Source organism: Neltuma alba, unplaced genomic scaffold (genome assembly GCF_004799145.2).
Source record: "Neltuma alba isolate B1F8T4 unplaced genomic scaffold, ASM479914v2 tig00011481_pilon, whole genome shotgun sequence".
Classification (NCBI taxonomy): Eukaryota; Viridiplantae; Streptophyta; class Magnoliopsida; order Fabales; family Fabaceae; genus Neltuma; species Neltuma alba.
Genome location: NW_021636150.1, coordinates 17,881 through 32,690, shown reverse-complemented (window position 1 = coordinate 32,690; position 14,810 = coordinate 17,881). Strand labels below are relative to the sequence as shown.

The 14,810-nt window shown below is 38.7% G+C and overlaps 3 protein-coding genes across 3 annotated transcripts; 1 reads left to right on the top strand and 2 right to left on the bottom strand.

Moving 5' to 3' along the window:
• LOC114713963 (uncharacterized) lies at window positions 1-1,906 on the top strand. Its single transcript, XM_028898656.1, has 5 exons — window positions 1-644; window positions 735-816; window positions 895-1,302; window positions 1,491-1,600; window positions 1,690-1,906. The coding sequence occupies exons 1-5, from the start codon at window positions 1-3 to the stop codon at window positions 1,904-1,906; spliced, it is 1,461 nt and encodes a 486-aa protein (XP_028754489.1).
• A 1,013-nt stretch (window positions 1,907-2,919) lies between these two features.
• Window positions 2,920-6,128, bottom strand: LOC114713970 (uncharacterized). The gene is made up of 3 exons (XM_028898663.1): window positions 6,085-6,128; window positions 4,958-5,332; window positions 2,920-4,837 (listed from the first exon to the last, which is right to left on the bottom strand). The coding sequence occupies exons 2-3, from the start codon at window positions 5,317-5,319 to the stop codon at window positions 2,920-2,922; spliced, it is 2,280 nt and encodes a 759-aa protein (XP_028754496.1). The 5' UTR covers window positions 5,320-5,332; window positions 6,085-6,128.
• Window positions 6,129-6,496: 368 nt separating this feature from the next.
• On the bottom strand, window positions 6,497-13,426 carry LOC114713954 (homeobox protein knotted-1-like 6). Its single transcript, XM_028898644.1, has 5 exons — window positions 13,007-13,426; window positions 12,487-12,606; window positions 12,200-12,335; window positions 7,782-8,020; window positions 6,497-6,941 (listed from the first exon to the last, which is right to left on the bottom strand). Exons 1-5 carry the CDS (start codon window positions 13,307-13,309, stop codon window positions 6,771-6,773), a joined length of 969 nt encoding a protein of 322 aa, XP_028754477.1. The 5' UTR covers window positions 13,310-13,426; the 3' UTR covers window positions 6,497-6,770.
• Between the last annotated feature and the right edge of the window lie 1,384 nt (window positions 13,427-14,810).

Below are 14,810 nucleotides of genomic sequence, written 5' to 3'. Positions count from 1 at the left end.
ATGATAACTTTCATTACTGTTGTTTTGCAGGAAATCAAGAGAACGTATGAAAGGTTGATGACCATGGTTGAAGGGTTGGTGTCGACAATTGGAGAAGAGTTGGTTTCCCTGCAGTTGAGGTTGACGGATGAGATTGACAAGGAAGATGTGGTGGAAGCAGTAAGTAGCGAAGATGACAAAGAGAAGGCAACTGAAGATGAAGAAACCGGTGAAGAAGGTAAAGGAAGCCCAAAAGATTCAATTCTGTCACAAGAGGAACAACAGAGTGAACCAGAAGGAGATGATAAAGAAGAGGGCAAAAGTGCTTCGCGTGAAGAAGAGAGTCAATCTCAACCTGAGGAGAAAGGAGAAGGGAGTCACTCTGGATCAGAGGATGATGGAGAAGAAAAAACACAAGACAAGTCTAGTGATGCAGCAGCAGAAGAGGATAAGGGTGTAGGCGATGAAATGGAGGAAAAGGATGAAATGGACCAGCAAGCACAAGGGCAAATGGATGTAAGAAGATCAACACGGGTGAGAAGCCGTGCAATCAAATCTCCCTGGTTAGAGGAGGTGAAAAAAGGCCGTGGCAAGAGAAAAGCTGACGAGAAAGAGGAATTATTCCAGATGTGCACGAGAAGATGTGATCAAGATGAAGGTGCCAAGTAAGTGTTGGGACTGATTGTAATTGGGACAACTGATTGACAACAATTTTACACATACAACCCTTGTGCTCATTGTTCCTTTTGCTGCAGGTACATTGTAGAGATGTATGGGTACTTCTTGACACGTGCTGAGCTTTGCTGCCTACAAGACAGGAAATGGATGAACGACAGGGTAAGACAGTTGTTTATATAGATAGAGAACTGCGAATGTCATTATGATCATGACTAACTGTTTGTATGTGTGATATAGTTCATGTCTATGGTGGCGAGAACCTTGGTGGGAGATGAAAAAGAGAACCACAGTCGTGTCAGTAGGCACATTTTTACACCCGAGTTAATGCAAACAATGGCCGCTAATCCTCTTAGGTGGAGCATGGAAAAACATGAACATGAAATCTTACCGGAGCACATAGGATATAACATTGGAGACTGTGACTTCATATTTGGCCCCACCCTTTTCAATTACCATTGGTTCTGTTACGTGATGGATGTAAGAACCATGCGTTTCTATGCCCTTGACTCGTTGGTGGACAATTTGACGATGTTGAGATTACAAAGAGAGGAAGAAGAAGCAATGAAAACAGGGAAGAAACCACAAAGGAAGCAAGGGAAGAAGAGAGGACAGATAGATCCTAAGCAATTCATGGCGAGAGGGATTGTATGCACAACTTTACATTCATTCTATAACTTGTTAATGCGTTATGGTTGCTTGTCTGCTTAACTGTCCTGGTTGTTAATGCCTGCTGATTACTTGTCATTCGCTACAGCGAAGGTTGTTAATGCTTCCTGATAACTTGTCATTCACAACTGTCAAACTTGTTTCTTCTGTTTGTCCCTTTTTTGCAGAGAGATTGTTTCTGCCAAGTGCTTCGTGTGCTGAAGCCATCACTGTTTGCGGAGGAGGACAAGATTGACGAGGAAGTCACATGGGCAAAAGTTCATGTGCAATCTGACACGTGAGTTATTTTTCAACACAACAAGTACTTGTGTCTCAACTTTTGGGAGCTAATGTTCATTCACTAAAGTACTTGTTTTTCCTTTGTAGGGACTCTTGTGGGGTGCATGTGTTGAGCTGGTTACAAACATGGGACGGCACTGAGTATGGTGATGACGGCTACACAATGCCTAAGTACTCCCCTGAAGAAATCCATGACTTGAAGGTTGGATGCTTGTGGTGGCTCGTGACTCATCGGAACAACCTGCATGGCGATGAAGTGCTATCTTTGCTGCGAGGAAACCCCCAAAGCAAGAGGAAGAAATAAATGACAAGCATATATTGTATTTACATTTATTTATTTGACAGCATAGTGACATGTGAACGTCAAGTTTACATTTTATTCTTTTCTTTGAGCATGTATGAATCCTGGATGTTAAGATATGTTAATGTGTTTTGATATCCTTTACTGGTTATCAAGTTTTTGTAAAGGCATTCATGTGTTTTCATCATGGCCACAAATGCAGACTGAATAAGACTGGATAAACAAATGGTACCCACGGTGACATCATAGGCATATATCAGAGTCCTCTCTGCCACATCTGTTTACAACCTCAACAGGGGTTGTTCACAACCTCAAAAGGGATTGTTGACAACCCGAACAGAATTGGTTAACAACTCAGTCGGGGTATAACACAGCTGTTAACTTAATTATATTATGAGCACATATAACGACCTTAATAGCAAAAATTGGGAGCATTTTAAAGTCATTAACAGCTTTAAAAGAACCAAATCATATTACAGCAGATTTTTATTCCAGCAATTCATTTACAACCTCAACAGGGATTGTTGACAACCCGAACAGAATTGGTTAACAACCTTCGCATTGCCCCTGACAACTGACGCTGGGGATACCACAACCTCCACATGAGATCTAATTCTAACCAAATCATATCATATTATGACTTTAACACAGCTCGAATGTCTTAAGAAATCACTGAACACTGGAAGTAGGAGAAATTGTCACTTTATATCAGTAACATAATTGAGACTGCTAATGACAACCTGCATGGCGTCTGATAACAAGTCCATTACAACCTATTCACCAGTACATCAAAAATACAGAAATGATGTTATATCAGATTACAACCAGGTGTCATTTACCACTTGATATATATATGTACAACATAACTACACCAAATTTACAACCTATTCAAAAAAGCATACGTGTTGCATGTGTGGATAATGACGGACAACTTGAGGTGTAGGTTATGACATTTACAAAAAAAATGCTGTCACAAGCATTCACAAAACGAAATATCAACAAGCCACCAGCAAAGCTCAACTTGGATTGGGGTTCTGGCAAGTCTTCACAGTGTGGCCTGGCTCATGGCATCTTCCACAGTGGTAAAGTTTTTTACTTTGAAATTGAGATTCAATCCTTCTTTTCTTTGGCCTCCCTGAGGGTCTTTTAGTGATTGGTGGCTGTAAAAATGTTCCCGTCATCATCTGCGTAACGGTGAGAGCTTCGGGACGAGGACAATCATGTGTCGCAATTGGCCTCATACTACTTGCATATATCTTCTCTTGGGCTGACAGCTTATAGCAATCATCTACAAATTCATAAACACTACCATGAAGTAGCTTTATCGCTGCACAGGCATGAGCACAAGGTACTCCGCTCATTTGCCATGCTAAACAAGTGCATTTCTGAGCTGTGAGATCAACAGTGACACAAATTATTCCAGTAGGAGATGTAGTATCAACTTGAACTCGGTTATCTCCATAATATACAGTATGCATATTCTCCGCTCTTGCTACTTTTTCTTGCAACTTGGACTCAATATTTGGCCCAACGCCATTTGTCCAATTTTCCATTGCCATTTTGCTTGCAACCATCTTCTTGGCTAATTTCTCCATATGCTCATGTATGAGAACTGACACATTGTGCTTCCTCTCCTTCAAAATCCAGGCATTAAACGACTCCGCAACATTAGTAGTGATGTTATCCCATCGCTTAAACGGGAATTTGCTTAAAGCCCACCGATCTACATCTCCTTGAGTGTCAACCCAATCAGCCAATTGTGGACAGAATGATCTAAGTTTCCCCATTGCAGCAACATATTCATCCTCAATCCTTGCATAGGCGATTCCATCCAGCATTTTCAATGCAACGTCCTTTGAAGTACCTGAAACTCGTCCCCTGCCTCGGTTAATTTTTAAATAATGTGCACTAAAATTTTCTTTCACATGCCTATAACAAAAAGCATGTCTCTCGCCACCAAATATTGTTCGCACAGCACCTATAATGGCATTATTCCGATCTGAAACTATCGTTGTCTCCACTGATCTTGTGATGTCTTTGATGTTCTGGAGAAACCAAGCCCAATCATCATATGTCTCCCCACTAACTATAGCATATGCTAATGGAAATAGTTCATTGTCTGCATCATATGCATTAGCTGAAATCAATGTCCCCCTGTAAGGACCACTTAGATGACAGCCGTCTATATAAAGTATATGTCGACACCCTTCTAAAAATCCATTAATTGAGCATCCATAAGCAATGAACACCCTCTGAAATCTGTTACTATCCAACCCTTCCCATCGAGCACTTGTGTTTGGATCAGTTTCAATGAGCCTTTGACAAATCCAGGGAATCGCCATGTATGAATCCTGTGCACGACCATGTATTTCCCTCAATGCTCTTTCTCTACCCCTGTATGCTTGACTATAATTCAGTCGCACCCCATATTCTCTATACAGATCTCTTCTAAGTTCATTAGCATTCTTGTCTATATTACACCTCAAAGAATCTATCATGATTGATGATGTTAAGTTTGACCCTCTAGAGTGAGATACAACCAAGCTGTCCTGTGCATAATGCACATGCTCACTTCTTAAGGTTCTAATTATTAACAACTCAGAATCTTGTCTTTGTCCCATTGAGTATGCACCCATATACCACGGGCATCCCTCCGCCATACACTTCACAATGATCTTTTGTTGATTGTTCTTCACAAACTTGTATGAAAACTTCACAGCAATACTGTACCTATACAGTGCTTGCCTAAGAGCCACTGCATTAGGAAAAATCTGTCCTTCTCCGATAACCAAACCCTTCCACTTTATTGAATTCATTTCCGGAATTGGGGTTGGCATCATTTCTGAACCACATGGCAACAATAGTGGGTCTTCACTAACCACATTAGGTGGAGACATGGACAATGTATCTGAACCTCCGAACAAGTCTTCCATCCTACATAACAGAACAGGTCAAGGGGTCGTTAATGACAACCTTCGATCACTATAATAACAACTTATGCACAACAGTTGACAATAGCTAATATTACTTCGAAATTTAAATAACACAACTTACACATGTTGCTCTTCTATTACAACATCCCTTGTTAGTTGTGAATTTTGATCTCCATTTTCTCCTATATATACATGACCACTGTCGCCATTGAAGTTAATCAAATGTTCTACTCCTTCATCATCTACAAGGTCCACAAATGTACACTCATCAAAGGTTACTGTGAATTTCATAACCATTCCATTACTTTCTTTTCCCACAATTGATGCCACCATTGTTCTAAATTCTCCATATGATGTCCCTTCCTTTATCATTCTTGTTCTCACACCACCTCCAACATACTGCGTTTCACCTTCTACACCATTAATAAATTGTCCTCCTATATGGAGGTAGCAAAACAATTGCTTTGCACTGGAAGTTGCCATCCTGGATATCAACCTGCCACAATCACTTGTTAATAACAAGTCATACAGTTATGTTAACAACCTTCGATGTACCCATTAACAACACATTTAACCATCGCATTTGAGGGGTTACAATAATAAATATCTGTCATTTTCCACTCATTTCCATCAGCAACACAGCATCATTGCCCGAAAAACAGAGCATCATTCACCGAAAAACAGAGCATTGCTTTCTAACCATAGCCACACATAGTAAAACCACACCTAACATGATTAAAACCACATATGACTAAAATGAGCCTCCCTTGATATTTCTAGAGAGCTTAATCACATGCTTAATACCAACGTATAAACACCCAATCAACTTTTCAGACCAGCATTAAAGCTGCGACTGGTTGTTAATAACAAGTCATACAGTTATGTTAACAACCTTCGATGTACCCATTAACAACACATTTAACCATCGCATTTGAGGGGTTACAATAATAAATATCTGTTATTTTCCACTCATCTTCATCAGCAACACAGCATCAGTGACCGAAAAACAGAGCCTCATTCACCGAAAAACAGAGCATTGCTTTCTAACCCTAGCCACACATAGTAAAACCACACCTAACATGATTAAAACCACATATGACTAAAATGAGCCTCCCTTAATATTTCTAGTGAGTTGAATCACATCTTTAATACCCACATATCAACACACAATCAACTTTTCAGACCAACATTAAACTTGACACTGGTTGTGTACAGAAGAAGAGAAATGTTGTTAATGATGAGACGTACCAAGAAGATGAAGAAATAATGTCGCTTGCCTGCGATGGAGTACCAGCGCATAACTCCCTTCTTTCTTTCAGAAGCTTCTCTTCCTTGTGCATGCATAACAAACAACCGCACTAAATGAAGCCAATCAGCGTCTCTCCCTCTTTTCTTTCCTTTATCAATGACTGAGGGCAAGTACGTAATATCACAACTCAAATTATTTACCCAGAGGTCCCTGGGGACTTATCAGGAATTTGGAGATTTCATGGGACCTTCTGGTAGTAAATTGTCTTCTGTGGGACTCTACAGTAATTTTCCCTCGTTTAAATAAATATATGTATGCACACAACTATTTTTGGTCAAATATATGCACACAATTTGAATACACTTTGTCCCGCGTTAACATACTTATTTGGCTATATGTACGCGATCACTAAAAAAATGCATAATCAATCACCATTGCAGGAGAAAGTGGGCAAGGCAGACCCAGACTGATCCGAAGTTATTCATAAAAATTACAGAGGAAGCAGGTTATAATGATGCATTTCCCAATCTTTACGGGAAATTTAAGTTGTGCAAGGCTTGTACTTTTTAGAATTTACAAGAGGAAATGGAAGCCAAGAGTTTAGCAATTAGCATAAGATATACAATTTAAAGGTTAATGTACATGAATGAGGCCAGGACTTGGCTTGGTGTTACTTAGTTCTTGCTCATACATGATGATGATGATCGGAGTAGAAGTCTCCAGTTAGAGTATCCGTAACAGAGAATTGCAGATTCTCCGACGGTTTCCAGTGACGTTTCCTTTGGTTAATAAACCAATTGTTAATTTGCTTCTGATCAAGTCCCGTCGACTTTGCCAGTGCTATCTTGTCAGCTTCCTGCATTGTTCACCATTTCCCACACATTCAATACCAATTACTCTCTTTCTTATGGCAATTTAACAGATTTCTCTAATTTTTATTCAAAAGATGCAAAAATATTCCCTCCCCAAAAAAAAAAAAAAGTCATCCTCTTTCCAGGCTATGAATATAATAATAATAATAACAAAGTTTCAAACCACAAGCCTAAGAGGCAAGCATTATTTTTGGTCCTCAAGGAGTCCCACATCAAGTTCACAGAGAGCCACCGAAACGTATCCTTTACAATTGGGCCCATACAGTGAAATTAAGGCCCATTATGTACCGTTGTAAAATGGCGGGAAAGAGTCCACAATTTGGAGGGCAGAAACTATTGCATTCCGGAAGAAACAATTGAACTTCTCTTCTTCTTCTTTTTTCCCTTTTTTTTTTGGCCAACGGTAAATCCTTCGCATTTGTGCATTTGCATTTTTTATTAAAAAAAATTACCCCAAAAGATATTCTTGTAAATGAAACTCGAATTTTATCTTCACATGCATATGCTCTTCTTTCTCTTTCTTTGTGAATGCGTCATGACATTTTCTTGTGGGAATGTAGGTAATCCACACTTCAACCAAAAAACTAAGCAACAGCGGTAACAATTTATAAAAGGATTAGCCGATTATTAGACTTTGATAAAATAAAACCTGTAAAATATTACTTAATGTACTGATTTTTTTCAGTTAAATTTTTGGGTAAAATAAGTTAATTATTTTATTCCTAAAAGAATTAATCACGAAGCTGTTCATAGAAAGTAAACTAAAATATGCTCCTCAAAGCAATGAAGGCATATTTGGAAGCAAGTTGGGAGGGAAGAATTACCGCAGGGTAAGGCCATTTGTAATGAACATTCCACCAGTCAAGAAGCGTTTGCCTGGCTTCCTTGGGAAGCTTGCCCTTCTTCTTCTTCTTCGAGAACTCCAATTTCAAACTCCTAATCCGACCCCCAAACTTACTTAAAAGCCTATCCTTCAGCTCTCGATCTTCCCCCCGCAACCCTCCGTCTTGTGCTTCACCATCTCCCACGCTTATATCTTCTTCTCCTGAGATGCCCCCATCATCTGCCCACAAAAGAACCACCCAATAATAATAATCATAATCATAACACTACACACAACTTACTCTTCTGTTATGAATGATAATATGATTAGAAGCTAATCAACATATGAAATCGCAAGTAAACTCAATAGTCAAGAGACGTTGGCCCTGCAGCCTCCTGCTGCAAAACAGGCAAGGATGACGAAAATTGAGAAATAATTCGCTTCTGGGTCGCTTAATCCAAAGAGGGACACAAAAAGGGGGGTTAGTGGGCTAGAAGAGAGGCCCACGAGCATACACAGAGAGATGTTGCGTCTGACAGGCATTATGTCCGACAAGGATTTGACCCTCACATGAGGGAGGGGGGTACACTGCAAAGAGCAGAGCTGTGTTGGAAAAGAAAGAAAAAGTGAAAATGAGAAACAGATCAGTGTCAGTGGCTGGTTGCGTCGATTGTCATCTGTCAAGTCAGAGAAGAGAGGAGGAGAGGAGAGGAGAGAGAGAGACTTAATACAGTAAGCAGACGTTCCCGCCAGGAAGCTCAAGCTTCAGTCCAGCTGAAGAGACCTCCCCTCGTTTCTTGAATAGGGAAACAATGCAGAACCATAAGGCAACCCAAAAACAAAAGGTTTCAAATTGCCTTCTGATTTACACGTTACTCAGCTATATAGTAGGAGGAGAAAAAATTGGATGGGATGTGACGTGGACAAAAAGTAATAACGCAAGTAGTCAAAGAAGAGGGGGGGGCCATCTTAATAGACGATGATAAGATCTCCAATAAAGTTGCTTCAGAACAAGTGCAGATTTAGGGGCCAGGAAGGAAACAGAGTAAGTGGATATATAGTAAGAAGTGTGAAAATCTGTGAGATGCAGATAAGACTGGTCATACCCCCGCACAAGCCTTTTTCCTTCTTTTTAATTAATAAACATATTCGAGAAGCTCCGGAGGGGGAAAAAACAGAGGACAAGCACTAAACCAAGAAGAAGAAGGTGGCAGGGAGAGAGGATGTGTGGATCTGAAGAAAAGCTGCACCAACAGCAGTGACTGCATGTGAAGGTGATAATGATGGCAATAACTAATACAGCGATCCATCAGAGACCACCCGCTCTGCTCGGGATTTTCTACCTGCATACCCCTTTATTTATTTCCTCTATCTGCATCATAGCCTCCCCACATCAAGTTTCTCGTGACTTCCTCCTTTCCCCATTTCCAAACTTTCATGCCTCCAAAACCCCAGGCCTCGCAAAAAGACACCTCTCTACCCAACACTTTCACTATTTTCATACACTCCCAAAAAATAAAACAATTAAACTACAATGTTTAATCCATTTAAAGCAATGACAATAATAAGTAAATCCAGAAAAATTATTCCCATGAACAAATCAAATGTTTGTTTATATTTAAAGAAGGACCCAACACCATCAATCAGTAATCCATAATAAGAACAAAAATTAATTCAGAAAAAAATATAATCTCCGCTCGTTAACTTCAATTTGGGAGGTGCAAAGCAAAAACTACCCAAGCAAAACAAATTTGCTTCCATCATCGGTGAGTAAATGTGATCCATATCGCACGGTAATAATTTGACATAGTATTAAGACTTGTCGTCATATAGCCTGTGTTAGTGAAAATATTGCAACACTTCAAGCACTAATGTCTTCATCTAGCAGTAAAATGAAAGAGTCTCGATTGTCTTCTAAAAATGTTTGGATAGCATCAAAAATACTCTTTAAAAACATTTTTATATTTACTTCGTATGCTGTAAAATTATTTTTAAAATTATGATTTGGTTGAAACTTGACAGTAAGATCACAAAAACATGAGCAATCCAAACACGTTGATCAACTAGCAGCATATTACACTATTGATCAATAAACGGACCTTGGTGAAGACCAAAAAACAAACCGATAATTTAAATATGGGCGGTTTGATCAACTGCCCAGTCAAGCAGCCGAAAATATGCTAGTTAATCACAAACAAAAGATCCAATTGGATGCCAGCAATGGTTGCACTAAACGAAAATTTCAAACAAAAAGACGGACGTACGAGAGACCCATCGTTTTTCTTCTAAAAAAAATTATTATTTGATAGGCTGTTCCCATTGCTTTTCAAGCATGCCTTTGAGGAACATGCAAGTTTACAAAAAGAGAGATTATGGGGAATCCATCAGAGCATGCAATCCAAAGACCATTTAAAAAATTAAAACATCACTGAAAAAGTAATCTATACTTCACATAAACGATATTAGTTATTTATTAGAAATATAAACATCAACACTGGAAAGGTAATCTGTACTTCCAAATAAACAATATTAGTTGTTTAATTGCCAGCCCTGCCAATACTAGAGCAGGTTTTCTAGTATAGAAAAAACACACAAAAAATAAACGGAAGAAAGGAAGATAGAAACTGATAAAAATCCAAGGCACATTAACAACAACAAAAGCAAATTACTAGAGTCTAGTTGATGCACAGAAGACGTGGGCAGTGATTAGTTAGAATGGGAGAGAGAACTAACAAACTGTTAAATAGGCAATTCATCAAGAGCAAGAAAAATTGTTCACACAATAGTTATTATGACTCTTGAGCATAATGGTGCCAAACAGGAAAACCGAACTACAGATATATACATATATATATTAGTGTCAATTTATCCCAACAAATTAACAATACTTTAGATGTAGACAGACTATCAACCCTTTAGAGTACAATTTCCAAAGGGGCATTTTATATTACAACAGGATGCATCACTTATGCTGTATTGGAACTCGATAACTAATAAAGTATGGAAGAGAATGCATCATTGTAAGACATTACAGTCAGATCTGATTGTGTTCATCTAATCCAAAATGGGTAAGTTGAGGAGTTACCATAAGGAGTCATATAAATGTTCAACAATTTGATTAATAGCTAATCCATGTCAAATCTTCAAGTCTGACACATATGACTTTCACATAACAGTTTTAATTTAACGACCTCCAAATGAAAGCAAAAAGTATTCAGGAACCTTCTTTGAAATATTAATCAACAACTAACTTTTTTATTCATTATTTGTACTCAACATGAGTGCATAAAATGGGAAAGCCGGGACTTTGGAGTCATTGGGAATGACGAAATAACAACATAAAAAATACTATTTATTACTTTATGCTGTTAAAATCAAACTGAAAACACACCCAATAATCTCCATAATCAAAGGTAAGCCATGCATCATTTAGATGAAGAAGACTTCCAATAATAGGAACCAAGAGTCAGAGAGAAAAGACTTCCCAAATGAAACCTGCGCATCTCCTAAAACATGAGGTGTAAGATCACTGCTTATTGATGAGCACGGAGCTAAGGGCGCTAGTCCGCCTTGGTCGTTCCACTCCATCAGATTTTAGGCAGATGACTAGGAGAGAATAACATCTAAAGACAAAAGCCAAAGGAATACTACGGGAAAAACATTTGAAGGGGGGCAGAGGTGAGATGCAAAAAGCTCCTGAAACAATCGTTCCAAGTTCCAACAAGATATGAGCAGATTACAACTACGTCGTCAACACCGTCTATCGGTCTGTGCCACCACTCAGCAATGTCGAAATTAGAAAGCCAAGCACAAAAATGTACTGATTGTTAAAAATACAATTTCAGTAGCCAGAAGGCAGAACAGAAGGGCGGAAAGGTGGAGAAAACAATTACCACCAAATCAAACAAGACGATTTGATTCGAGGCAAATATAGAGAAGGAACTGGTAAGGTGAGAGATTAAAACACTGTTGACCAATAAATGACCAAGCAATCCATGTTTCTCTCCCACGGCGGAAGAAAGAAACACATGAAACGAGGGCTAATAGTGAAAGCGGGAAGGAAAGGTCACAAATCAACTGCAGATGGCAGTAGAGCAAGAAACGCAATAGTTCTTAGGGTTTTCTTTCTCTTTTTCTTTTCTTTTACAATTGTTCGATGTAGCCTGAGGCCATCCGTTATCGCGACCACATATTTGCTGTTAGTTAGATTAATAATTTTGCGGAGGCCATATTTATGCTATCAACAAGAGAGCAATCATATAGACAATGCTCCGCGCCGGTTCTCTCTCATCCAAAAAGGACCAGAACATTTCAAAGTAGTCCCCAGTATGTTTCTCCAGATGAAATGCAACTTAAGACGACGCTGGCACACAGATAACAAAGAACATCCAGTAGTTAACAGGAGACGAAGAGACTGACCAGAAAGGGTTGGAACGGAGGCACCAGAGCACAGATGACTGAGCTGGATTTCGATCTCGTTGAGGAAAGTAGTTGCTTCGTCAAAAGGCCGGGAAAGGTCAGATTTATACTTTATCAGGAGATCGCAATAGGTTTCCTGTAAACACACGCACAGACAAAACTGAGTGAAAAACCAGAGCCAGGATGACCTCGTCGAGCTATAAATAGAGCGTGGACGTGAGCATATGAGAGAGAGCAAACCAAAAAAATTTTTTAAAAAAAAAAAAGGAAGGAAGGAAGGGGGGGACCATGAACTCGTCGAGCTCGGGATCGTCACCGACGCACGTGGAAACAACTTCTCGCTCACAAACATCGTTTTCTCGCTGGATTTCGTCTAACAGACACGCTATTTCTGGAGGCGCTCCTACCTGACACACATGCCAAAAACGTTTCACAACGTCGCAATGAATGATGGCATAGATAGTTTGTTAAAATAACTTCTGAAGAACGATTCAACAATTCTAGAGCCAAGACTGCATAGGGTTCCAGAGAAACGAGAATCAAAGGGCCTGGTTTCAAACTTGCGATAGTGAAGTCCTTTCTCACCTTGATGATGACTTCTTAATCTCTAGAATTGAGAAACGACTAAATAAAAAGAAAAGAAACTATGACGCTGACAAGCCTGAAGAGGGAAAAAAACTCAAAAAGTAAATCAGCAAAGAGAAGAACATTTAGGATTGGATATGAAAGAAAAAGAGTGAATCTAGGTGCCTTGGCCTATTCCCTGGGCATATTTATGATCTCAGTCCCAGCAGATTATGAAATCACCTTCTGACAATCGAGGAAAGCTTGGAGCAGACGAGGGTAGCGGGGATGAGAAGCGATTTTAGCTTTGATGAGAGAGGAGGAATCGTCTTCAGGTTGAACTTCAGGGCCAAAAGACGGCGGCTCAGCTTCGGTAATGGCAGAAAGCAAGTCGTCGGATCCGAACATCGGGTCCCGATCACGGAAGCCGCCGGAGGAGGACGGGAGAAAACTATGATAATCAGCGGCGAATATGAGATTCTCCGGCGTCATCAGGGCCTTATCAGAGTAGTCCGCCGACAAAGGCACTCCGTAGATTTCTTCCATCGCCGGTGGAACACAAAGCACGAGCACCGAGTCAGTGCTTGGCAGAAGCCACTTCTGGTAGAAGAAGAAACAATACCAGTAAATACAACCACTTACAATACAATAAATCCGACATCTCGCCATACTCTCGCCCCCGCACGCTTAGTGTTAGATGATTTCTACTGAAAGAAACGGAAATTATCCACTTCATAATTTTATAAACAAGTTTAAAATTATCTTATCTTTACAGTAAAAAAAATTGATGACTAGTTTGATCATGATTTTAAGTTTATAATTAATTTTTTATTCATAATTAACTTTCACCTATATAAATATATAATGATATTTAGATGTTTTAAAAGGAAATAATAATCATAATTAATTATGCATGCTTGTGATGTTGGTGGATACAATGACATTATTATCTTCATAAATTTTTGTTTTGTATTGTTACACGTAGATATTCAGGATGGTAATTAGCACTGTTATTATACATATCAATAGTAAAAATAATAATTAGAGGGGATAGATACTATAAATGAAATAAATAACTTGTTGGCCAAAAAAAATAAAACGGATAACTAGAAGTAAATCAAGCTAAATAAATAGTAAAGAGGATGAATGGGAACTGGGAAGGAGAACAGTGAACGGACCCAGCAGGCTAGCGGCGAAGCCGAACTGGGAAGTAGTATTATTCACCTCATGCCTTTATATATATGTATATTTTCAAGCATCTATATTATCAATGACGCTCCAGTTAAACTTACTATAATATAAGGCATAGATTTGTTTAAAATGATTTATAAACAGTTTTTTAATAATAACTTATAAGATACAAGGGAGGATTATACAAGAGAGGATGTAAAAAAGATTTTGTCTTAACTTGCATGCTTATAAATGTGACATCAAACAACCAATATTTGGTAAAAAGTAAAAAGAGTTCTTAGTTTCAGCTATTAAAAAAAGGAGTTTTGGGCGACGGGGTGGTTAAATTAAGTTTGGGAGTTTGAACTTATGATCACTTTTATGTTAGGAGGTAATTTTTTTCCAAAAAAAGTTTTAGGTGATTACAACTTATCCTACGTCAAATGATCATTGATTTTCACGTGAGATTTGAATTTACAATTCTTTGTTACCAAAAAGCTGTTAGCTCATTTTAAAAATATAAGTTTGAATTATGAGAAGTGTATTTATTAGGAGGGTTTTAACTTTACGTTCTAAACTTGATAGAAATTGATTGAGAATATTTTGAGTTGTAAAAAATACAGAGAGAGAGAGGGAGAGATTTGTGATCAAGGCAATGAGGTAAGCATACCGACAAAATTCTCTAAATTTATAAGGAAAATTAGAGGAAAAAAGAAAAATTAAAGAAACAGTATTTATTAAGAGACCAATCTTAACATTTTTCAAACGCAATTCATACGTTCTCTTCTCTGAAATTTGGGAAAACGCAGCATTTCATGGAAGCAAAAACAAAATTTAAAATTTCCCCAGCATCCCGTTTGCCTTTATATTGCACGAA